Genomic DNA, 23667 nt, shown 5'->3' with positions numbered 1-23667 from the left:
TGCTTGAGGAAGAGATTCATGGGATGTTTTGGTAGGGAGACATTGAACCCTGAGTCCAGTGGTGTTTTGACTGTTCTGCTCCTCAATCCTATCACATGGATTCAATGTGCTTTTCCCTGCACATTCATAAAGGACTTTGGACTTTTTGCCTCAAGGCTCTATAGTAAATGCAAGAATGATGTCCCCAGCACCACTCTGACCAGGGTTAGGACATTATTGCTGCTTGCCATTAGTGACCTGACTCAGGTGTCAGCAGTCACTCTGCATCAGCTCATTCCCATCACTGCCTGGACAATGGGAGTTGCTTCTGGGTGTGTGACACTGTCTCTGCACACATTTCCCCCCTCTCTCATGAAGGGGTTATGAGGTGGCTGTGACAAATTGCCTGAGCCACTCTCCTGTCACTCCCTGTACGTGCTCAGCTGAGGTCACTCCGTGCTGCAGCCACATCTGCATAAAATCTAGGGCAGATTGTTTGATGGGCTTTGTCTCATTGGGTCCCTTCCAGGTCACCTTGTTTCAGAAAGGACCTGACAGATTTATAGGACTGTTAGAGAAGGAAATTAAGATAAGAGATGGTGGCTAATCTGCAAACAGGGAGATGTGGAAATACCATGTCAGTGGAGAATGGAAAGTGTGATGTGGTGGTAGTTCCAATACCAGCAGGTAGATCAGGGGGTTTCATGTCTGTCAGCCTGTAACTTGGGAATAGGGAGACACTGGAACTGAAAACCAAATTACTCTGTTCAGTGCAGCATGATTTTAGCAGTGACTCCACAAACAAGTTGATAATATGAGGTCAGGCTCACCTAGGGACAAGGAAAATGAATTTGTCAAACTCTCCAGCTAGTTCAGTTCTGCAAAATTGTCCTTTCCTGAGGCAATGAGGAGGTATAGAGATAACCACGTTTTCATTTGCAGTGGGGTGTTGGTAGAAGTTGAGCTTGTGCTGATAAATTTTCTCAGTGGTAGATAATTAATTTACTCCCATAATGTTATCTTTTTGGGCATTTCAGCCAAGGTTGTTTGGGCATTTGTTGCTGTTCTTAAACATGAAGAAACTCAATATATACAACAGTTTCCTGGGTTTTGTCTAAGTATGTGTCTTAGTTCCAGTAGCTCTCTGTGCTGAATTGAGCAAGCCATGAATGAGTTCATGGGGCTGGAGCAGCTCTGCCCTGGAGCCAGGCTGGGAGAGCTGGGGGTGTCCACCTGGAGAAGAGAAGCTCCAGGGAGACCTCAGAGCCCCTTCCAGTGCCTCAAGGGGCTCCAGGAGAGCTGAGAGGGACTTGGGACAAGGGATGGAGGGGCAGGACACAGGGAATGGCTTCCCACTGCCAGAGGGCAGGGACAGGTGGGAGATTGGGAAGGAATTCCTGGCTGGGAGGTGCTGAGACACTGGCACAGGGTGCCCAGAGCAGCTGTGGCTGCTCCATCCCTGGGAGTGTTCCAGGCCAGGTTGGATGGGGCTTGGAGCAGCCTGGGCTAGAGGAAGGTGTCCCTGGCAGGGGGTTGGAGCTAGGTGATCTTGAAGGTCCTTCCAACTCAAACCACTCTGTGATTCTGTGAAGACTGAAGAGTGGTGGCTGAGGAGTGGGAGCAGCTCCAGTTCTGCTGCAGATCTCGTGTCCTGCTCTGGAGATTGCAGCTCCTGCTGGGCAGACACCAAAGCATGTGGTGGCTCCGGAGCTGCTGCAGTGAAATGTGATGGAGCTTGTCTGTCAGAGATAGCAGTGCCTGACATATGGATTTGGGAAGTGTTATCTTCACATTTTGTTGGGGTTATGAGTGTACTTGAGTTGCTCATTAAACGCCATTGAACTCCAGCAGCTTTTTTTTCTTCTCTTAGATAATAACAACTCTGATGTCATTGCCTTATCCCAAACTACTTAGGGCTTTGCAAAGGTACTTTAATTGCATTAATTGGGCAGCAAGGAAGCCACAGGAGCAGGTTAAGTGCTGTACACTGAGATGAGATTACAGCTGTAGTAAATATAGTAGTGAAGTTGTAGTAACTGACTCACTTGATGAGGCTCGATATTTTAGCTTTCTGATCTTTTGGGTTGTTTAAAACCTCTTGTACTAATTTAATAACTCAAAATTAATTTCTTCTGTTCTATTTGTGTGGATAAGTCGGTTTTCATTGCCTTGAGGCTCTTCCTTTCTCCTGGGGGATAAACAGGTTATCTCCTTCCCTGTCTGCGACTCCCTCTGGGGTTTTACAGTGGTCTCTAATATGGTACTACAGTGGAGTTACTGTACAGTTACTAATACTTTTGTCTTCCCTTAGCCCCAAGTAGGACACCTAAAAAGTGAGTAATGCTGGTAGAGAGGAGGGAGTGAGGGGAAAGATCCTCAGGAGTATTTTGGTGCCAATCCTGAGCCAAAACCAGCCAAAAATAAGTCACCAGAGAGGGTTTGGAGCCAGGTGACCTCTCAGCTTGCACACAGGACATATAAAGTCAGTCTCCTGGCTGCTGCTCTGAGTGTGTGGAGTCTCCTGGGAGCTGAGCAGAGGTTGTTTTGGTGGTTTGCAGGTTACTGCTGGAACTGCTGGAGCTTCTCTTCGACAAGTTCAACGCTGTGGCTGCTGCACACTCGGTGGTCCTGGGACACCTGCAGCAAACAGTGGCCTCTCCCTGCAGCCAGTATGATGGTGACATCAAGCTCTATGACATGGTTGATGTGTGGGTGAAGATCCAGGATGTCTTGCAGGTAAGAATCCTTCAGGTGGGCACATTTTCAGCTTGGAACAGCTTTTCTAGCCAAAATACCAGAGAACACCTGTCATGCTCAAGAGACAGCAGTGCTGCAATTTCTCTTGATTTTTGGTAAGTGGCCACATTTATAACAGGCTGTTAAACTCCAGAGAGCTTAAATATCAGCAGAAAAAAAAATTTTCAGTGGATTCATCCTTGTGGTGTATGGAAAGGTTGATTCCTTGTGCCTAGCAAGTGATTTATCAGCAGCTTTCAAACAGTGACATTTTTGTTCTGTCTTACCATGTCATTCCTGTCTTATAAAGTGTCACAGCTCTAATGGCTTGTCTCCTCTTGTCATCATGGCTCAGTTCTAGGCAGCTGAGACACCTGCTGCCAGCATGTTTGTAGGAAATTCTCCCTTGATTCTTCTTCTGAACCGTGAGATGCTAAAGCTGTACCTTGCTTAGGCTTTGTTCTGGTCTCTGAGCCTCTCACAGGTAGCAGAGCTCTCATCTGTCACAGGTCTCATCCTTCCTGTGAGCTCACACGTGCATATCTTATTTATTTCTGTTGGAATTGCCTTCCTAGGTAGTGCCCAGATAGAGACCTCACCTAGGGTTTGATAGAGGAGGTCAAAGCAATGAGCTTGGAGTTAGTTACAAGAGGTGGCAAGATTGATGATGGTCATTCCACCTCTGGGCTCCTGATGGAAAATGCTCTCTGCCTCCTACCCTAACACACTTTTTCATTGTAGGACTGTTATGTAGCTGTTGCTCTAAAGACTTGTTTGACTGTGCAGTGCTGCAGGTTTTTGGCCTACACAAATAGCCAACTGTGTGCATGGTGTGAATTTAGATCCTTCTGGGACATGGTGAATGTGAGGTATGAGCCTTCAGTCCTCTCACTGACTCCTTGCCCACGTATTTATCCTTCTGGAGAAGTTATTATTAAAGAAATCTTGATCAGTTTTCTCCATGATACAAATTTTTCACCTCCTTTCACTACTGTTCTTTTAAAAATTGGGTTGGGAGTGTCCAGCCAGAAGTTCATCATTCTAAGCAAGGATGTCACAAGGCTGAAGCCCCATTAAAGGATAGGGTTAAATTTAAGGACATGAGGAATGGGTTTGGCCTGGGATGCCTCCAGGCATCTTCCTGTCATCCATGAGGTCTAGAACACCTTTGAGTTCTGCAGATTTGGCTCCAGGAGGACAAAGCCTTGGGAGTAAGAATCCTCCAAGGTTTTACCTTCAGTGGAGCAGGAGGACAAAGCTGAATACTGCCCTTGTCAGGGAGAGGTTGGGATGGTTTCAGGCCTTGTGAGTGGTGAAATTTGGGGTGGTTTATACTGGGCTATTCCAGAACAACCTCAGGAGAGCTTAAATAAGAAGCCCGAGTAGGTGTGTATGTTTAGGGAGTGAGTCAAAGTGCTTTCTGTGTTGGGGAGACAATATGTGACCAAATCTACTATAAAATGTGTGCCAGGAAAAATGTACCAACCCACTTGGAAAGGTTTCATCAGTGTTGGGTGTCAGAGGGAGCCAGAAAAGAGCTTTGCAAGAGCTTTCAAAGCAGCACTATAAGATCCATAATCTCTTGCTGGTTTAGGGTAAGAGATGAGCATTGAGTGACATGGAAAGGAGAAAATATTCCCTTTCTTTGTTCAGGAACTTGTGGGTGTTTATACTTCACTTTAAAGGAAGTAGGTTAAATTTCTTTGCTTTCCATTGTAAGAAAACCTTTGATCCCAAAGGCTAAATTATTTCCATCCTGCTTTTCTGAATGAGGGTAGTTTTTTTGAGGGGAGTCTGATGTTTGCAGCAGGAGCAGAAAATCAGGTTTTCTTGGTACATTTTTGTTTTGTTCCTGCTGCTGGAGGAGGCTGAAAATGTAAAGGAAGTGAAGTGCATCAGGGAAGCAAAGCAGTTCCTTCAGATCCTGATGAATGGAATTGAGTCATCACACCAGAACAGGGTCACATGACTCCACTTCACATGGATCCTGGTTTTGTGTGTGCACATTGTGCATCTCTGCATGGGGAGCACATTACAGCAAGGATCTCTCTCCAGTTGTGCACGACATAATGGGAGCTCGTGGTGGGCTGCAAATTGTCTTTTGTGGGGAAATGAGTTGTTTTCAGCAGCTTGTTTTTGTAGCTGCTCTTCTAAAGCTTCCTAATAACTGCACCAAGCTCTGTGGTGTTAGAGGTGGCACAGCACTGGGCAGTGTTTAGATACAAACATCCAGATATTATACATTTCTGACCTTCTCTGGGAGTGGAAGAATAATAGAGAAGACAGAGTGACCTTTTGGAGCTGGGTACTGGAGTGCTAGAAACAAACAAACAGCAAAAGCAGTTTGTCAAAACATTAGAGCTTGGGTCAGGAAAACACAGTTTGAAGTTATTTCCTTGTGCCACAGCCAGTGTAGCCTGTGGTGGTTTTGCTGTATCAATGGGAGAGGGAGGGGGAACTTGTTTAAATTTAAACTTGGCATTTTGTGTGTGGAGCTGATTTAGCTCTGCAGTGTAGGAGTGGGTGGAATATCCTCCTGAACAACCTCAGTACTGTAAGACCAAGTGCTTGGCTGGAGAGGACTGTGAGCTCTGTTACAGCAGCAGCATAGTGGCAGGAATAGTTTCCTGAGGATAATGCACTGAGGGAATTCTGGGGGTTTTGGCATGGTTCATTCAGCTGCTTGAGCACTGTCACCTTTGTAGTGCCGTGGAGATCACTCTCGTGTCTCACTGCAGCACCTGCTGCTGGAGGAGCTACCAGAGGCCTCTCCATGTGATAACATGATGAGCTTGGGCTGGAGCTGTTTGCCTCCAAGGAAGAGATCTTACCTCCTTTTGTAGTGGTGGAATTTGTACTTGATGGTTCTTAGCTTTTTGAGTAGTCTATACTTGTTTTCTGGCTTCTGCAGAAGAGAGGGAAATCACATGTATTCTCCAGGACACGTATCTTTAGCAAGCTCTCTGGTGGTCTATCTACTGAGATGACACTGACAACCATTAGTTGCCTTTTTTGGGGTTTTTCTGTCTAATGCATTCGTGTGTTTTCCAAAAATGGTGTCATTTAGCAGCCTAAACATTGCTGAAACCATAAGGAAAGTGGAGCAAGAGATACTGAAGGCTGAACTCTACCCACACACTCCTGTTCTGCTGCTGCAGAGCTGCAGATATCAGACACTGTTGACTGAGGAGCTTCTCAGCTTGTGATGCTTCACCATCCTTACATCCTTCAGAGAATCATAGATTCAACCAGGTTGGAAGAGACCTCCAAGATGGAGTCCAATCCTACCGTGGTCACTAGACCATGGCACTAAGTGCCACATCCAGTCTCAGCTTGAAAACCTCCAGGGATAGTGAATCCACCACCTCCCTGGGCAGCCCTTCCTTATAAAGAGGAATGGCACTGAGGGAGGGACTGGGGAAATGGGATAATTCTGCAGCTCCCAACCAGAGCTCGTGGTCAGCAGTGTGAGTGATCTGGGAGAAAAGCTGCACTTGGATTGTCTTTGCTGTGTCACAGCTCCTCAGGAGTCCTGCTGGAGCAGCTGGAGGTAGATTTCAGGTCTCTGCTGCTGTCACCTGAGTCACCCTGTGATAGTTAAGTGAATTAATGGCATAAAATGTTGGTCCTCTCTGACAAACAGGTGAGCAGGGGAGAGGCAGTGGAGCTGAGCAGCCTTTACTGCTCAGTTACTCAGGTGTGCAGAGGTCAGGAGCTGCAGGGATAACACACGACTTGGTTCTCAGCTCCTTTGAAAAAAAAAAAAAAAAAAAGGTTTTCCCTGTGAGGGTGGTGAGACACTGGCCCAGGTTGCCCAGGGAGGCTGTGGGTGCCCCAACCCTGGCAGTGTTTCATTCCAGGTTGGAGGAGCCTTGAGCAACCTGCTCTGGTGGGAGGTGTCCCTGCCCAGGGCAGGGGTTGGGGCTGGAGGATCTGTCAGGTCCATTCCAACCCCTAAATTCTATGATTCTATAGTTCAGCTCCATTCCATTGGTTTGGCCAAGTGTTTGCTGCTGGCTGAGTTTCCTGCTTGCTCAGGTCCCTGAACTGTGTCAGGGTTGGCACAGGAGTGAGTGAGAGAAGGCAAGGGAAGGGTTTATCCTGACAGCTGCAGTTCCATCAGCTGAAGCTGCTCCACAGAGCAGCACCACAAGGAACCTCCTCATGGACAACCCAAATAGTGTTTGCTCTTGCCCTGAGTGGCTCAGCACAGGTCTGACTGCTCTGAACCTTTGCATTTAAAGGCTGAACGAACTCTTTATGACAGAGTTAATACTTGTAAAGTAAAATAAGCTCCTTAGATGAGAGCTGTTAGTGTTAATGTGCCATAAATCCTGGTGGAAATGTCAGAGCAATATCTGAAATTGCTGTTGCATTTGGGAAGTTCACAGGTAATATTTTGAACCTAAAGGATTGCTGTTTTTCAGCAAGTCTCTTCACAGAAATTTAGTGGGCTTGTGGTTGTCCTCAGAATAGTGTCTGACAAGTCTTTGTGGTTTGTTTCAAATGGTCTTAAGTGTGTGGAACTGATGCCCTTGGACTCCTGACTGGTTTGTCTCATTAATGCTCATCTCCTGGAGCTGAGAGGACAATGGTCATAAAAGTGATTTGTCTGCAGCTTTTGACAAAGTAGTTTCACTCAGTCTCTTGCAGAAGAGAGAGAGAATTCTGCTCCAGAATGCTGATGTTTAAAAATCAGTTGAAACAATGAGAATAGGTCACCTGTCACTTTTCCCCCCTCTGTTATTTGAAGTGAGCTCAGAGCATGCAGGAGTGAATCCAGCACAATGGTACAGAACCTTTATTCCTCAAACAGATACTGCCAAGAGCATGGGAATATCTGTGGAAGTTTATGGTCCAGGAACACTCTCATCTTTCTGGATCTAGGAAGGGCCAAGATTTGGCAGGAAGGTGTTCCTTTAACTTTTGGCCTTGCCACAAGGTGTGTAGTGGCCTCCCTCTCCTCTCTGGTAAAATGTTTCACAGCTTTGCTCCAACCTATCTAATAATTTAAATCTCCTTACATTTTCAAACAGCAAATACATTGATACCTTTCTTATGCTCTTAAGGAGATGCACTTGGAGTTAGGGATGGTGGAAATCACCTTGGTCAAGGTGGAAGTGTCAGGAAGCACAGAGAGAGCTCATGGCACTGGGCTGTACAGCTGGAAGGGCAGAGGAGGCAGCAGAGACATCCTGCCCTTCTAAAAACACAGAAGGTGAGGCAGAAATGCTCAGGATTGATCTGTTTTCTCTTTAACTGGATGATTCTGGCTCAAGTGTGTTTCAAATGAACGGAATTGCTGTGGTAACAGGTACCTGGATGAGCTCCAGAGCTGAGCTGGCTGCAAACATGGGATTATTGTCTTTCCCAGGAATAGTCTTTGCTAACTGAACTGTGGTGCATTATATATTGCATTCTATTAGCAGGGTGACACAGCACAAGTTTCCTCCAATGCTGTTGCCTTAACAGCTTCTGTTTCCAGAGTCATTTTTATCCCAGAGCTGTCGATCCAATGCCTCTCCTCAACACCAGCATTTCCCCTACAGTTCAGAGAAATAAAGCCCTGAATAAAATGCCTTGTTTGGGCAGTGCCTGAGTGAGCTCAGTGCAGAGGAGGTCACACATTAACTCATTTAAGGAAATAGGTGCAAGGAAAAAGAAATCTCTTCTTCTTGTGTCTCTGCTGCAGAGCATCAAGTTGCTTTGTACCTTGAGGGCTCTTCATTTCAGGTGGATTTTCCTTTTGCTGGTTGGGCATATTTAAAAAGTTATCTTAAAGTTTGAAAGGGTTTTTGGAGTTTATGCCTATTTAAGTAGCTAAATCCACATGAGGTAAAAGCATCTCCTTAACCGTGTGCTATGCCTATTTAAGTAGCTAAATCCACACGAGGTAAAAGCATCTCCTTAACCATGTGTTGGAGGTGCTGGAAAAGGTGCCCAAATTCTTGTGAAGAGCCTCATCAGGAAATGACTTGCCAAAGCTGTTTAGTGTAGTTGTGAAAGTAGAATTCAGCTCTGGGAGGTGTTAGGCTGAGGGGAAGGTTGGGAATGCTGGATTGGGAATGACACGTTCCCTACTGCAGTGTTTGGCATGAAACCTGGGCCTTGTGACTCTGAGGCCTTAGTCAAATGGTTTGAATTTATACAGCTTGGAAGTACAGAGTTTTGTCAGCCTTTTCCCCAAGGATCCCATTGGAAGCCAAGTTGGAAGATTCCAGAGAGGACTAGAGAGATGTGTCGTGTCAGTCACACCTGATGGGTATCAAACTTCCAACAGGAGGATGGATATTCTGAACTAAGCATGCAGAATTCCAGACTGTTCAGTGCTTTTTAGCCTCCATCCTCTTGGAACTGAGTGTGAATGGGATGATAGAGAAGAAAAGGAAACTTTGCTGCAGATATGTGCAGTATCTTTAGCCATTCCTCTTGCTTCTTAAACAGTTTTGTTAGCTCTGATGTGCTTTTTCTTTTCCTCTCTGGTTACTATCGGTGTCCTCTGCACTTCATCCCTGCTGTCAGCTGGAATGAGGAGATACTCCAGGTAGTTCATCAGCATTTGTAGACCTGTTTTATAGGCCTATAAAACCTCCTCCCTGTTGATGTGCTGAGCTGATTCCCACTCTATCCCTGGAGCATTAAAGGCAGGGTTGGAAGGGACCTCAAATCTAGTCCCAGCTCCTTGCTGTGGGTAGGGAGCAGCCCAGGCTGCTCCAAGCCACATCCAACCTGCATTTGCAGCCTGTGATGTTTGATTTTGTACCTTTTTTTATGGCTGTGCTGAGCAGCTCCTTTTGAAGTGGGTTTATTTAGGAATTTTGCCAGTAGTTTTCAGTCATTTTTAAGTGATACGTCTTTGAGTTTATGTGTGTATAAAAGTTCCAGTGGACAGTGTGAACATTGCTGATAGGTAATAACCACCAGAGTTGGACTGTGATTCTTCAGGACATGTCCATGACTGGCAGGATGTGGTGTGAAAGTATTTAAGCCTATAATCAGCCTCTGTCTTTATTTTTAATGACATTTATTTTTGGCCTCAGCAATTTCTCCTGGACCAGATTTCCACCAAGTTTTAGCTACAAAAGGTTTCTACTTCTATATATAATGTGTAAATGTGTATGTACAAACCCCTCAGCAAGTGTCTGATGATTCACTGGCCATCCCTGGGCTGAGAGAGGCTGGAGAGCTCCAATCCTGCGTGTTTTGAAGGAGATGACGAGCTCCCAGTTTATGTTGGGAACAGCCAACTCCTTCCACCCCCAAATCCTTCTGTTCTGCTCAGCAGTGCTCTGGTAATGGCACTGTGAGTCAGCAGCTTTGGACAGCTAAACACGCACTTAAAGCCCAATTGATCTGTCAGAAAGAAGCTTGGGAGAAGCTGTTTTCCCTCTGTTCTGGGGACCGAAATGGAAAATCTGACTTGCCATTTATTTCATCCCTCTGTTCTGTTGTACTTTCCTCGTGGGAAGTGCTGATGTCATGTGCTTAACAGCACTGGTGTGACATAGGCAGTCTCTGAAATGGGCTGAGGTTTATTTCTCTGCTGTAAAAGTTCTGATTTCATCCTTTTTTTTTAAAGGGTATTTCAAAAAATCAGAACTAAAATAGCAATTTGGAAGTGTTCCAGGCCAGGTTAGATGGGGCTTGGAGCCACTTGGGCTGGTGGAAGGTGTCTCTGCCCAGGGCAGGGGGTGGAACAAGATCTCTAAAGTCCCTTCCCAGCCAAACCAGGCTGTGATTCTCTGATTCTAGCAGAGGAAGAGCCATATCTATTAAAATATAGACTATATATGCACAAATAACAGCAGGATTTATTCCAAAATCAAGATACTCATTGTTGCTTGTAAGCAAATGGCTGGAAAAACACAGTATCCATGCCAGGAGCCGTGGAAACCCTTTTTCACCTGAGAAAAGGAGAACACGAGGGAATTAGATAATTAAACATGGCCTGTACACAGTCCTTCTGCTGTTGGGATGTAATTAAGTGCCTTGTAAAGCTCTTTGGGGTCTTCCTTTACTGCAGAAGGGCTGAAGCAATGTGTGGCTGTTGGGGTGAAGCTGTGAGCTGGAAACTGATTCAAATGAGAATCAAATGTGTTGCATTGTTAATTCTTTCTTTTCACTAATAAAAGCTGGACTCCCTCTGCTTTGCATTTGCTTGGAAAAGCTCATCAAAGAGCAGCAGTAGGAGAGGAGAAGGAGTAATCCATGATTGCTCAGCTCAGGGGCTGTGGGTCTGATGCTTTTATTGCCTCTTATTTTGAGTTTGGCCTCTTATTTCGTGTGTTCCAGTGTGGCTGATCACTCCTTCCCGTGGCTGTGGGTGAAATGTTGTTTCCCAAAGCCTTCCTAGTGGAAAATTTGGTGGTAGTGCCCAGTATTCCCAGTGCAGTACTGACTGAAGCCTGTAAAGTGCTGTAAAATAGCTCTGAAAGTGCTCAACTGTGCTTGTTTTCTGTAGTTCCTACTGAGCCATCCTCTGAATTCTGTGTTGGATGGGCTTTTCCAAAAGAGCCCAAAGCATTTAGGATCTAACTCCCTTGGCAATCTAACGGGAATTGGACAGCTAATTACTTGAGATTCTTTTGGAAATCCCAGATCTCATTTTGTATTATAATCGCAGGGTTTTAAAGGAGGGGAAACCTCCAAGAAAAAAAAACATTTAGTGAAGGTTTTGGTGATTTTTAATAGACAGGAGAGGTGGTTTTGTGGCCTTGCTGAGCCTCCTGTCTTGAGCCTCTTTTGGAAAAGGCTTGGAGCAGGAGGTACAAGACAGAACTGTCACTTCAGCAAGTCGTTAATGCTTTGCTTGAAGGAGAAACTGATTCTCTTTATGCTGATGCTAATTATTAATTGGTGACTTCCAAACCTTAGTCTTTCAGAGCAATGTGGGAGGGTGAGTAAAACCTCTGCGTGGCAGGAGGTTGGAACTAGGTGTTCTTTAAGGTCCCTTCTAACCCAAACCAGGCTGTGATTCTGTGATTGATTCTGTGACCTCTGTGCAACAGATCCTTCAGTGTATGCAGATGAGAAGATGTGATTTGTAGGCATTTGTTCAGTGAATCTTCCCTTAGTGGCAACCTGTGGGATTCCTTTACATTCTCTGAGATTGCAGGTTGTATAAAGCAGGTTAGAATTTGATCCTTGTATTCCCAAATCCCACTTTCCTTAGCAATGCTTCTTTCAGCATAATGTTCTTTGGTTTAAATATTCTTCAGAGACTGAGTCTGAGCAATGTTCTTTGTTGCTTGTGCTTCGTATCTGCTGTTACGGCTCTGCTCCCTCTCCTTTCTCTGTGCTGTATTTGCTCAGCACTAGCCAGATGTTATTTTTGCCTAGACAGGGTAAAATTGTGTTCTGTGCTCCAACAGCAGAGGCTGCTCAGCCTGGAGAAGGTTGTGTGGAGAGCTCAGAGCAACCTGCCAGAAGCTGAAGGGGCTCCAGGGAAGCTGCAGAGGGACTCTTGGGTAGGAGCTGCAGGGACAGGACAAGGAGCAATGGGGAGAAATGGGAAGAGGGAAATTGAGATTAGATATCAGGAAGATGTTTTTGCTGTGAGGGTGGTGAGACACTGTCCCAGGTTGCCCAGGGAGGCTGTGGCTGCCCCAACCCTGGCAGTGTTTCATTCCAGGTTGGATGAGCCTTGAGCAACCTGCTCTGGTGGGAGGTGTCCCTGCCCAGGACAGGGGGTTGGGGCTGGATCATCTCTGAGCTCCATCCCAACCCCTTAACATTCTATGAATCTGTGAAGCAGCAGAAGCAGAATGATTTCCTCCTAAACACATTTTGACATTGGCTGCAAAGTCATGTGAATGAAAATCCCAACATCAAACACATGACTGAAGGGATTCTGGGGGTACAGATGAGAAGGAGATTATGAGATTTATCTCCAAGGTCATTTGCTGCCTTTTGAGAGGTCTTTATTGTCATGGTGAGTGGATCATTTGCTGTGTGCTGTAACTGGTGGCAGGTTGAATAGGAGCCAACAGCAGATCCTTCTCATACCTTGTGGCTGATGAAGCAAATGGCCCTGTGGTTTTTGAGTGTCACATGGATGCAGGGACGGTTGTGTAGCTGTTCTGTTGCTTAGCTCACTTGTTTTCTTCATTCCCTCAGCTCCTATCTTCCCTGAATTTACTGTCCTGCTCCTTCCTTACTGCTGCATTATTGTCTGCAGCACTGCCTATTGATTTTTTGCGTTGGGGATGATTTCCTTTGCTGAACACAGTTGTGAAGGATTGAAAGTAATTTGCTCTGAGAAGGTTTTGTGCTTCCTGCGATCTGGAAGATCATTTAAAATCTTGGCTGTAGCCTGATTTGAAGAGGTTTGATACTCTTGTTCGTGGAGTTGTCATTTTATTAAGGTCATTTGGTGCACTGCTGTCTCTTGCTTGGCTTTGTTTTCAGCACAGCAGGAGGAGCTGCTTTATTTTTGCTTAAAAACCCATTATATTATGAGCTAAATGGAATATTCCATCTCGAGGTTCTTCTCCAAACCCTTGACTGAAAGCAAAACAGCAAAAAAATTCACTGTACTCATGGTGAGATCAGTAAAAACCTTGTGCAGACTTCAAGGCAAAAGGAGCATTTTGAGATGGAGATTTATTTGCAGGTTGTGAGTTGCAGAGATCAGTGATTAATCCATGTCCATAATTTGTTGGAATTGGAATGGATTCTTGTGAAATGTTTCATTCCTAGGGTTGAGCTAATAGTTGGGAATTTACCTGGTGGTTGGGAAGAGGCTGTGAGGATGCTGCTGGGTCAATGTTCACTTTTGGAGGTGTCAGGGCTGTCAGGGAGCTTTGATCTACAACCTGGTGAGTACTTTGGCCCTGATCCAGAAGATCAATTACCAGGGTGGCCTGACTGGGACCCTCCCCACGTTTTAAGGCCTGTGTGAGTGCCTAAGTGCTGTGCTGGCTCCTGGCCAGGCTTGCCCAGCACCCTGCACGATGAGGGGAATATTTTAGCAAAGGTTCAGCCTTTTCCAGAAGTTGATTGAAGCTCATTTCCATATTGGTAGTGGGAAATAGCCCAGCCTGAATCTCCCAAGGTTCAGAGTAGCTCCAGGGAGTTTTGGGTGTTGAATATCTCAGCCACTTCTGGGCTTATGAGGAGAAGGAATAAAGTTGTCATTTATATTCTGCTGTTTGTCACCTTGCAAATGGGATGATCTGGGGATAACAGTTCATTATCTGCTTAACAAATTCTGTCACATTGGGGATTAAAAATGTCATTGCTCGAAGATTGGAGGGGTTGGATATACTAATGGAGCCAGACACCTGTGTCAGTGCTGTATTGTTTCCATATGGGAGTGGGTAGCAACATTTCCTCCTGTGCTTTCAGCTCTGCCTGTGTTAGCATGAAGGGAAAATGGGGAAATGACATCTTTTTAAGACATCTAATAGGCATCTGACTGCTCCAGGAATTTGTGTGCTGTGTTCATGCATTATCCTCATCAGGCTGAAGCTCCCATTGAAGCCAAATTCCTGAACAGATTCCCAAGAAGTCAGAGTCCTGCCTGAAACCTAAACAGACAAGGAAAGAGCAAGAAGAGAAACACCCAAGGTGGTGTAACAGCAAGTGCACCAAGCTGAGTGGTACAGGTGACACATGTGGATGACAGAGCTATCCAGAGGGACCTGGACAAGCTCCAGAAGTGACCCATGGGAATCTGGTGAGGTTCGACAAGGCCAAGTGCTGGTGCTGCACCTGGGTGAGGATCTGTTTGAGGGAGTTCAGAGGAGGCCACCAAGGTGATGAGAGGGATGGGGCAGCTCTGCTCTGAGGAAAGGCTGAGAGACTTGGGGATGGTTTAGCTTGGAGAAAAGAAGCTTTGGGGTGACCTAGTTGCCCCTTCCAGTGCCTGAAGAAGCCTGCAAGGAAGATGGAGAGTGACTGTTTACAGGAGTGACAGGACAGGACAGAGGGAATGGCTTCACACTGCCAGAGAGCAGGTTAGATGGGATATTGGGAAAGAATTCCTGGCTGGGAGGTGCTGAGGCACTGGCACAGGGTGCCCAGAGCAGCTATGGCTGCTCCATCCCTGGGAGTGTTCCAGGCCAGGTTGGATGGTAGGACAGGTGGGAGGTGTCCCTGCCCCGGGCAGGGGCTGGGACTGGATGGTCTTAAGGTCCTTCCAACCCAAACCATACCCAAACTCGAAGTAAATAAAAGATCGTTCTGGAACAAGTTACAAAGGTTTTGGGGTTTTGGTTGTGTTGTTTTTTTTCTCTTCTCTTAAATCCAGTCTGCTATTCTAAACCAGTGTGCTTTCCCTTCAAAAAGGGAAGACTTTTGGAGCCCAAAGGTTGCTCAGGTGTGATGACATTGATGTTTAAGGCACTTCAGCTCAAAGAGCTGACTAGGGGCATGCTCTGAGTTGAGACAGTTTGATTGAAGTGGAACATTTTTGCAGCAAACCTGCTGCAGAATGTGGGAGGCAATTAGAGGAGGCATGAGACAGCTTCTTGCTAATAAAATATAAGGCAACTCAGTGACCCAACAGATTAAGGGCACACAGTAAAAGAGATTTTTTTGCTGATTATTTTTTAGAGAGAGCAAGTGGTTGATTTTTTTTTTTCTTAGAGGGGAGAAAATTAATAATGGGCCCTTTGTGCAAGTGTAACTTAAATCTGTGCTCTGAAAGGTAGTAACAGTGACAAAATGTTTTCCCTAGTTATACCTTTACAAATGAAAATGTCTAAAGCACCTGATGGCTCTTCAGTCAGAGGTGGATGAACAGGATATTATGTGGATTCATCCTGTTGTCAGGATCCTTCAGGAGGGACTGTTTTCTTATCTGTCTGCAAACTTGGGTGGTGATAGATGTCAAATATTTGTCTCGGGGAGTAAAGTAAATATTTGCCATCTACCTGTGCCCATCAGTGAGCAAATCACTTGCAAACAACAACATATTGCGAGAAGGAGGAGGTATGAAATTACATGAAAATTAAAGATGAAGCAGCTGAATGAAAAGTAGATAACAAATAAACCTAAAACCAAAGGAAAAGGAGGTGGTTGGATTCCCTTGTGATGGGGAAAGCTAAATTGCAGAGTGCTTTGTGCAAAGGTGGTGAGATGACAAATGTCAGTGGAAATCTGTAAAGCTGTTTGCAGACTAGGCATGGAAGACAGACTTTTGGTGGGAGGTGGGGGAACAGGGCTTTATTTAAAGAACTCCTCTGTCTAGTGGGGGAAAAAATCAGAGTAGAGGGGGCCAGAGCCAAACCCACTGTGCTGGAGAAGGTGCAGGCTATCTGCAGGTGTTGTGGCTGGGAGAGGAAATTTAATGGCATGGAGCTGTGTCAGGGGAGGGTCAGGTTGGATATCAGGACAAGGCTCTTCCCCCAGAGGTGTTTGGGCACTGAACAGCTCCCAGGGCAGTGGGCACAGCCCCAAGGCTGACAGAGCTCCAGGAGTGTTTGACTAGTGCTCCCAGGTGGATTGTTGAGGTGTCCTGGGCTGGGACAGGAGTTGGACAGATGATCCTTGTAGGTTGGACAGCAAAGGAGGTAAAGCAAAAGCTAAATTCCAAAACCCTAAACAGGGAAAGGAAGCAAAACTCCTCCTTGGCTGCTGGTTTTCAGTCTGGGAATGATGTTCCTTTGAGCAGAAAGAAAAACATCAACTAGCTAAACAGTACACTTGCCAAGGTTGGAGTGTGTTTCTTTGGCACAAACAACGTAAAATCAAGCCCTAAGAAGCTGATGAGAGTTTTGAGAGGAGGCAGGAGGAGGGAAGTGAAATGGGTTTTAAGGATCAGATCCATTTGTCCCTCTTGAGCCCCTTGAAGCAGAGCCCTGCAGGCCTGGTGGGTTTGTAGAGCTGGACAAGGTTATGTGTTAAAGGAGGAAGACATTACAGGAAAGCTAAATGGTTTCTCTGGAACCAGTCTGGAGTGGAGACAAGGAAGCTACCCAGCAGCTCACTTCTGATGATAGAGACATCCAGGCAGAGCTGGAGGCTTTTGAAGGAGCTCAGACATGAATTTGAGCTCCAAGGCAATATGTCAGAGGACTTTTTTAGGAGGGAGAAGTATGAAGTTCCTGAGATGCCAGGAAAGAGCAGCAGCAGCTTCTCCTGAAATCCTCCAGACTGGAAAATAAGCAGCAATGTCTTATTTGCATGGACAAAAGACCCTGCAAATTATTTATGTAGCAGCAAAATTAGCTGTTGTGAAATGTTTTCTTTATTTATTCAGTCTCCGACTCAGTGCACTTGAAATGGTTTTGTTTTTCAACAGGTTTGTTTTGTTGGTTGTTTTGTTTTAATTGATCAAAAAACTGACCAGGAGATGGAAAGTAAGAATCAATGAACAATTATTATAATAGGAAACAGAAAGGTTAGGTCTGGTTTTGTGATGAGCCTCGTGGTGGGGATCAGCATTATTGTAGGCCTCAAAGAGGTCTGTGCAGGATGACAGTAAATTTTGACTCCTGCCATGACATCCCTTGTGTTACTTGGGACAAGAATGGGCTGAGGAGGCTTGGAGAGGTTTCAATGAGTTACCAAGTGTGTTTTGAGGGGGAAAATAAAACTGAGGAGCTTCCTTGGTGCTAAATGAGCCAAAGGAAGAGAGGTAGGAAAAGTTGGGTTTGCTTCCCTTAGGAAGAGAACAGAGAAGGAGGAATGGTGAATAATGGGTGGGATGGAAAGGGAAGGTGGCAGTTTGTTTCTTCCTGCTCCAAGAACATAAAGTCATTGAGTGTTTTGGCTTGGAAGGGACCTTCAAGATAATCCAGTCCCACCCCCATGCCATGGCAGGGACACCTCCCACCAGCCCAGGCTGCTCCAAGCCCCATCCAGCCTGGCCTGGAACACTCCCAGGGGTGGCAGAAGGGTCATCAGCACAGCTGTGAGACAGGTAATGGGTAGCTGTTAAGTTTTCGTGTGTCTGCAGTTGGCTGGAGGAGCATCTGCTTGGAACAAAACTCTCTGTGCCCAGGTCCATGTTAATAGAGTCACAGAATTGTTAAGGCTGGAAAAGACCTCATCAAGTCCAATTGTCAGCCCAACACCACCACCATGTTCACTGTTCAGCCATTCTGTGATCAAGGATTTAGGCAACTTGAGTTAGAAAGGAACAGTCTGTTCACTCACAGAAGAAGAAGGCTGAGGAGGCCTTTGCTTTCAGGTAGATCAGGAGAGTTGGAAAGAGGAGTGGAATCACTTGTTTCCCAGGATATGATCCAGTAGGAAGGACAGAGTGACTGGCAAGGAATTCTTGAGCATTCCTTGTCTTTGTGTGCCCTCATGGCCAGTGTGTGTAAGCAGGGAGTGACTTAGGGATGTTCTCTTGAGGTTGTGTAGCTTCCTTAAACCTCCAGACATCTGTCAAGCATAGGAGCATGGCAGGTCCTTTGAGGTGTGGTGATGCTCTGGGTGATCTCTTAAGGTCTCTTCCAATATCCTGTGATCCCTGGAAAATCCCTGGGGTTACAGTCCAGTGATGGGTGAAATGCCAGAGAGCCAGTCCACCAGCTCCCGGGTTAGCAAAGCTTTGGAACTTTGCCTGTTTGTTGGAGTTGTGAACAAACCTTTTAGGCTGGGATCTGGAAGAACAAGCCCTGGCAATTAAATGTTGAATTAAGGCAAGGGGGAGGGTTTGCCTTGTATTTAACTTCACACTTCTGCTTTAAGTGCCAGAATGAAAATCATCAGCTCCCTGTGTGGTCTCCTTATTTGTAAGAATTCAAGTGACATTAAAATTGGATTAAAATGAGCTTTTGGTTGAAGGACCAATATTAAAATCAAGGGAGTCTGGGGGAGGAGGGAGGGGGAGTGGTGGTTTCCCTGTGAACTCTCAGCTGGCAGTGGGAAGCTATGTGTGTTTATGTGGATGTGCTCACATCCTCCTCCTCCTCCTAAAAGCTTTACCCTCACTGCAGCTTTGCAGCAGCATCTTACTCACCGTGATGTATAAATTATTTACACCTGGACTGTGATGCATTTAAACTTTTGGAAAATATAGGTCTGTATTAGCCCTCCATCTGTGACTGATAGGAGCAGCAGACTAATGGAAGGGAATCAGGAGCTGCTGCCTCGTGCCTGACAGTGATTTGTGTGTCTGCAGCTTTGCAAGTGCTCACAGGGTGTGTTTAAAATGTGCCTGTTGCCTTGGCTTTGTTTGACTGGAACCTGCTCACACCTACCACCTCATCCTGGGTGGCATTGCATTTGTAGAATATCTGTGCTCCTGGATTTTTTTTTTTTTTGCCTCGTTATAGATGTGTCTGTTCTCAATGGCATTTTGATTTGCATCTTGGCAATACTGAGAGAGACTCCAGCAAAGCTCAGAGCCCTGGTACACTTGTCACTAAACAGGTAGCCAGCAAAAATGATTGCTAAGTGCTGCTCGAGACAAAGAATGTGACCTGAGAAGGGGAAGAAACAGATTGTGCTGCAGACTGATAGATAAATGAATATATGCTCTGGATCTTGGATTCCTGGGCCAGGAGCTTTGTTCCACCCTGTGTGGTCTCTCCTAAGCCTCCTCATTTTATCCCTTGTAAATACAGTGACAAATCTCCCTGCCGCATTGTCCAGCTGAGTAAAGGAGCTTCTTCCATCCTTCTCTCTCAACTTCTGTGGGCTCTTGCTGGTTTTTTTTTAACCTTTATTTTTCACATTTGCAATGATTCTGTGAACTGGAAGCTGTTCCTGCTGGAAGGGGAGGGAGGAGAACTCTTAACTAACAGCTTTCTTAGCCACGGAAATAGATTGGTGTCACACCCCAATAAATAGGTAACTCTCACTGCTGCCAACACGATTAGATTGCACAAGACAGTAAATCCACAGATTCCCCTGTGAGTCACAAATGTCTTAAAACCCTCACAAGTAATTATCTGAAATGGAGACAAGTTAATGCAGGTTTGTCTCTTTGTGTCTTCTAATTCTTGTTCATGGTTGGAAGCCACGTGGTAATTGACTTTCTGAGTTATATTTATCTGTGTTAAATGTACCATGGCACAGCTGGACACAAACTCCTCTACAGTGGCATCACTGGGTCAGGATGGCAGATAACAGCACAATAGATATCAAAATGGGCACCCAGGAGCTTGAGATGGTTGGTGAGTTCATCCCCTGAGCTGGATCTGACATTCCCTTGGGGTTTTTCTGGTCCAGGGCATTGCAGGAAGGTTATTTTGGTAGCTGTGGTGGGCAGAGGATGGGCAGAGTCTGGGCAGTGTCCTGAGGAAATAGAGACAATCGCTGAAGTTTGGGAGCAGGAGGGAGTTGGTGCAGGAGGAGTGGTTGGATCTCAGAGGACACTTTGCATTGGCAGTGGCAGCTTTTCTTCTGAGAAAGCAGCACTTGGATGGTGGGAAGAGTGGCAGAGAGCAGGAATTGCTGCTGCAGCCCATCTGCTTTGTCCTGGCTCCACCCTGTGGCATTCCCCTGCCAGTGGCACACACATCCCAGGGATTTGTGTGAACCTGGATGGGGTTTGGTGGCAGTGCAGGATTCAGCTTTGGCTGTGCCGAGGGTTGAGGTGTTGCACACAATGCAATGTGTCTTTTTGCTCCTGTCCCAGACAGTGTCATTTGGTTTCGGCTAATCCATCCCATTCCCTGTCTTTGTTGCTCAATCCCATGCACCAGAGAAATGAATATTCAGGGATATTTGAGCCAGAACTGGAACCTGAGTTCAAATCCTCTGGATTACTTGCTGACGTGATATATTGCACCACTTTCACTTTTCAAACCAATCCTCACCTCTTGTGCCATTGCAGTGCAAGCAAAGAATGTTATCATCAAAAATTGTCTGTATGGAAGTAGCCTCAGGATGCTTGTGTGAGGTGGAATTTCGGTGGGAAGGACCAAGCTCTGGGATTCCTGTTGGGGGAAAAGAAGGATGAATTCACATCCTGCAACTCAAGGAATGGAGAGGAGTGTTTTACAGTGAGGCAGGAAAAGGCTGGAGATGTCACTGCTCCTTTCTGAGCAGCAGCATCAGTGCATTGTTTGCTTTAGACCCGATAAAATACAAAGGTGGGGTTTTTTTTTGTCAGGCTTGTAGCTTTAAAATGGATTCCTGTTGTATTTACACTTCCTTTTGGCAGTCTAAAGAACAGGTTTTACAAAGGAAGCAGTGACATGCACAGGTGGGTTGGATATGGGGAGCCACAGAGTGATTCCAGAAGCACTTACACATCCTGAGGAAACAAAAGCAATGAGTGCAGGTCTTGCTGGAGAGATTTTCTCCAAGGTAATTTGAACACTTGCCGAATCAAATGTGTCCTAACAGGACACTGAGTATTCTCAGGGCTGGGAAGCACTTTGGAAATGAAGCTGAGGGTTCAGTGCTTTCGAGCCAGAGGCCTCAGGTAGGTCATCCTGAGGTGTCTGTGCAGAATCCTTGGAAGAGCTGATTGACACCACCTGCCAGGATTGTCAGCAGCATTTGTGTACTCACACCCCACTCTGTGTCCCAGCAAGGTTAAAAGCAGCTTTTGTTAGGCCTTTCAGACTGACTTTGGGGAGGCTCTGTCTTGTATAAAGTCCCAGAATGGTTTGGATTGGAAGGACCTTAAAGACCATCCAGTCCCACCCCCTGCCCTGGGCAGGGACACCTCCCACCAGCCCAGGCTGCTCCAAGCCCCATCCAACCTGGCCTGGAACACTCCCAGGGATGGAGCAGCCACAGCTGCTTTGGGCAACCTGTGCCAGAGCCTCGTTGCCCTCCCAGGGAGGAGTTTCTTCCTAATCTTTAATCTAAATCTACTTTCCTTCTGTTTAAGGTTATTCTCCCCTGTTCTGTCCCTCCATCCCCTGTCCCAAGTCCCTCTGCAGCTCTCCTGGAGCCCCTTGAGGCACTGAAAGGGGCTCTGAGGTCTCCTGGAGCTTCTCTTCTTCAAGTGAACACCCCCAGCTCTCCCAGCCTCCCTCTTCCATCTCTCTTCCTGATTTCATTCTGATTATCCGTTGCCTTTTTTACCTGCCATTAATACAGGAGGAGAGATAATACCTAAGTGGGAATTGAAAGTCTCTTGCCTCTCCCTGCCCATTCCTTGTCCCTGTGTAGGAATTCATCTCATTCTTCCTACTGGATCCCTTTAAAGCACAGGGTAAGAAATGTCTACAAGGTCACATTCCTCCTAATTCTGGTGTTTTTCCTAATCCCATTACCAGGTCCCTGGGATCATTAGGTGCATTAGGTACTGTTTAGCTTCATTTGATAAGCTGATGAAAGGGGAGGCAAAGGTTCTCTGGTGCAGAAAGGCATTCAGGGATCTGCTGGAATGGAGCATGTTCCCAGATGTTATAATCTGCTTAACTTTGCCATTTTGGTGCTGGTGCTGCACCTTTAAGAGCAGCAGAAAAGGCAGGAGGGACCAATCCTGATGGATCCTTTAAAAACCAGGCATGGCTCATGCACAGCAGCTGTAAACAATTGGGAATTTACTTTGGTTTTTTCCCCCAAACCTGAAAATGGGAATCTTGTCTATGCTGTGAGCTCCCCCCTCTGGCATCAGGATACCTGGAATAATGTGGAAGAGCCTGAAGGGTTACAGAAATACATAATTCTGGGATGAGCTGAGGGCTTGCAGAATGATTTTAAGCCTCCAAACCAGCCTGCTGCCAGCACTGCTCCTCACCACAGCCATTTGGGAAGGGGAGGAATATCAAACCATAGGCATTGTCAGTTTGACAAAGAGGTTCTGTAGTTCTGATGTCATTTCAAAGATGTCACTGGCCTTAAAGCTGGGCTTGAACTGGTATCTGCTGGGCTGGTGTCAAAGGGGAACGTGCCCTTTCATCAACCTCTTGGTGGCACTGGGCTTGTTCCTACAGAAACCTCTGGGTCTGCCCTGGTATTTAGCTGTTCTTTTGTACAAACTCTTCATGCAACTAATTTTCCGGGCCATTTCTCTCTGTTAGGTGCTTTGCTTCTGGGCCACAGGTTCAGGTGTGGTTGGCTCTTCAAGGATTTGGTCAATTAGCAAATGCTAAGGTGTGTTTAAAGAGTCAGGAGAACGTTTTGGGTTGGTCTGGGACTTGTTAAACAGAGCTGGTTGGTGCCAGGGTCTGTAATGTGCAGTGTGAGATCTGAAAGTCAGTTCTGCCATGGAGGAGATGAAATATGAAGTTCGAAAATGTAGGATTTTTTAAAGGCACCATCACAGCCCTTCCTGTGACACCTGTTTAAAAGCCTTTTGTGCATAAAGAAGCAACAACACTGGCTGTAACTACAGCAGATTGCCCTTTTGACTCCACTTTTACTCCTTCCAGAGCCTGACACGAGTTGGTAAATCCCTTTGGTGGGTGATGTGTCCTATTCATGGGTATAAATTGGAAGAGGAAATTGAGATGATATATGAGGCAGACGTTTTCCCTGTTCTGGTGGTGAGACACTGTCCCAGGTTGCCCAGGGAGGCTGTGGCTGCCCCAACCCTGGCAGTGTTTCATTCCAGGTTGGATGAGCCTTGAGCAACCTGCTCTGGTGGGAGGTGTCCCTGCCCAGGGCAGGGGTTGGGGCTGGGGCTGGATGATCTCTAATTTCCATTCCAACCCCTTCACAGTCTATGGTTCTATGATTCCATGACTCCTTGGCAGCTGATCCCAGCGTCTGTATGATCCAAGGCAAAGGTCTCTGGTCCTGGTTCCCTTATTGAGCCTTTGAGCTGATCTCAGGTGCAGCTGCTGTTCCCTCAGATTAGGATTTGCTCTCTGAGGTGCATGAAGTGCTCACTTGGTGATGTTTTGTCATCCTGCACAGATCCCACAGGGCTGAGGTATAAAAGGAGGCTTGGACTTGTGTCTGACAGATGTATTCCTGTTTGTACTGGTCGCAGTGGGTCTGTAGGTTCTGAAGGTGCAGGTCACATCAATTGAGCAGCATGAGGGAGGGAGCAGAAGGCTTGAACTGGCCCTGAGCAGCTCAGGGCTCAAGTCCAGGAGCAGAAAGCAGCACACTGGATGCTCTCAGTAGCTTTTGGCACCACAGCAC

At 46.2% G+C, this 23667-nt stretch overlaps 1 protein-coding gene across 1 annotated transcript in view; it reads left to right on the top strand.

Moving 5' to 3' along the window:
- The window catches only part of EXOC4 (exocyst complex component 4), a 180041-nt gene that overhangs the window by 25017 nt on the left and 131357 nt on the right, over positions 1-23667 (top strand). The window contains exon 6 of the mRNA XM_009069411.1: positions 2538-2715. Within this exon, the coding sequence (XP_009067659.1) occupies positions 2538-2715 (178 nt within the window). The remainder of the gene's footprint in view (positions 1-2537; positions 2716-23667) is intronic.

This window comes from Acanthisitta chloris, unplaced genomic scaffold, assembly GCF_000695815.1.
Source record: "Acanthisitta chloris isolate BGI_N310 unplaced genomic scaffold, ASM69581v1 scaffold15352, whole genome shotgun sequence".
In the NCBI taxonomy this organism is placed as follows: Eukaryota; Metazoa; Chordata; class Aves; order Passeriformes; family Acanthisittidae; genus Acanthisitta; species Acanthisitta chloris.
The sequence above is the reverse complement of the archived record's forward strand: the minus strand, read 5'-3'. Positions and strand labels throughout refer to the sequence as shown.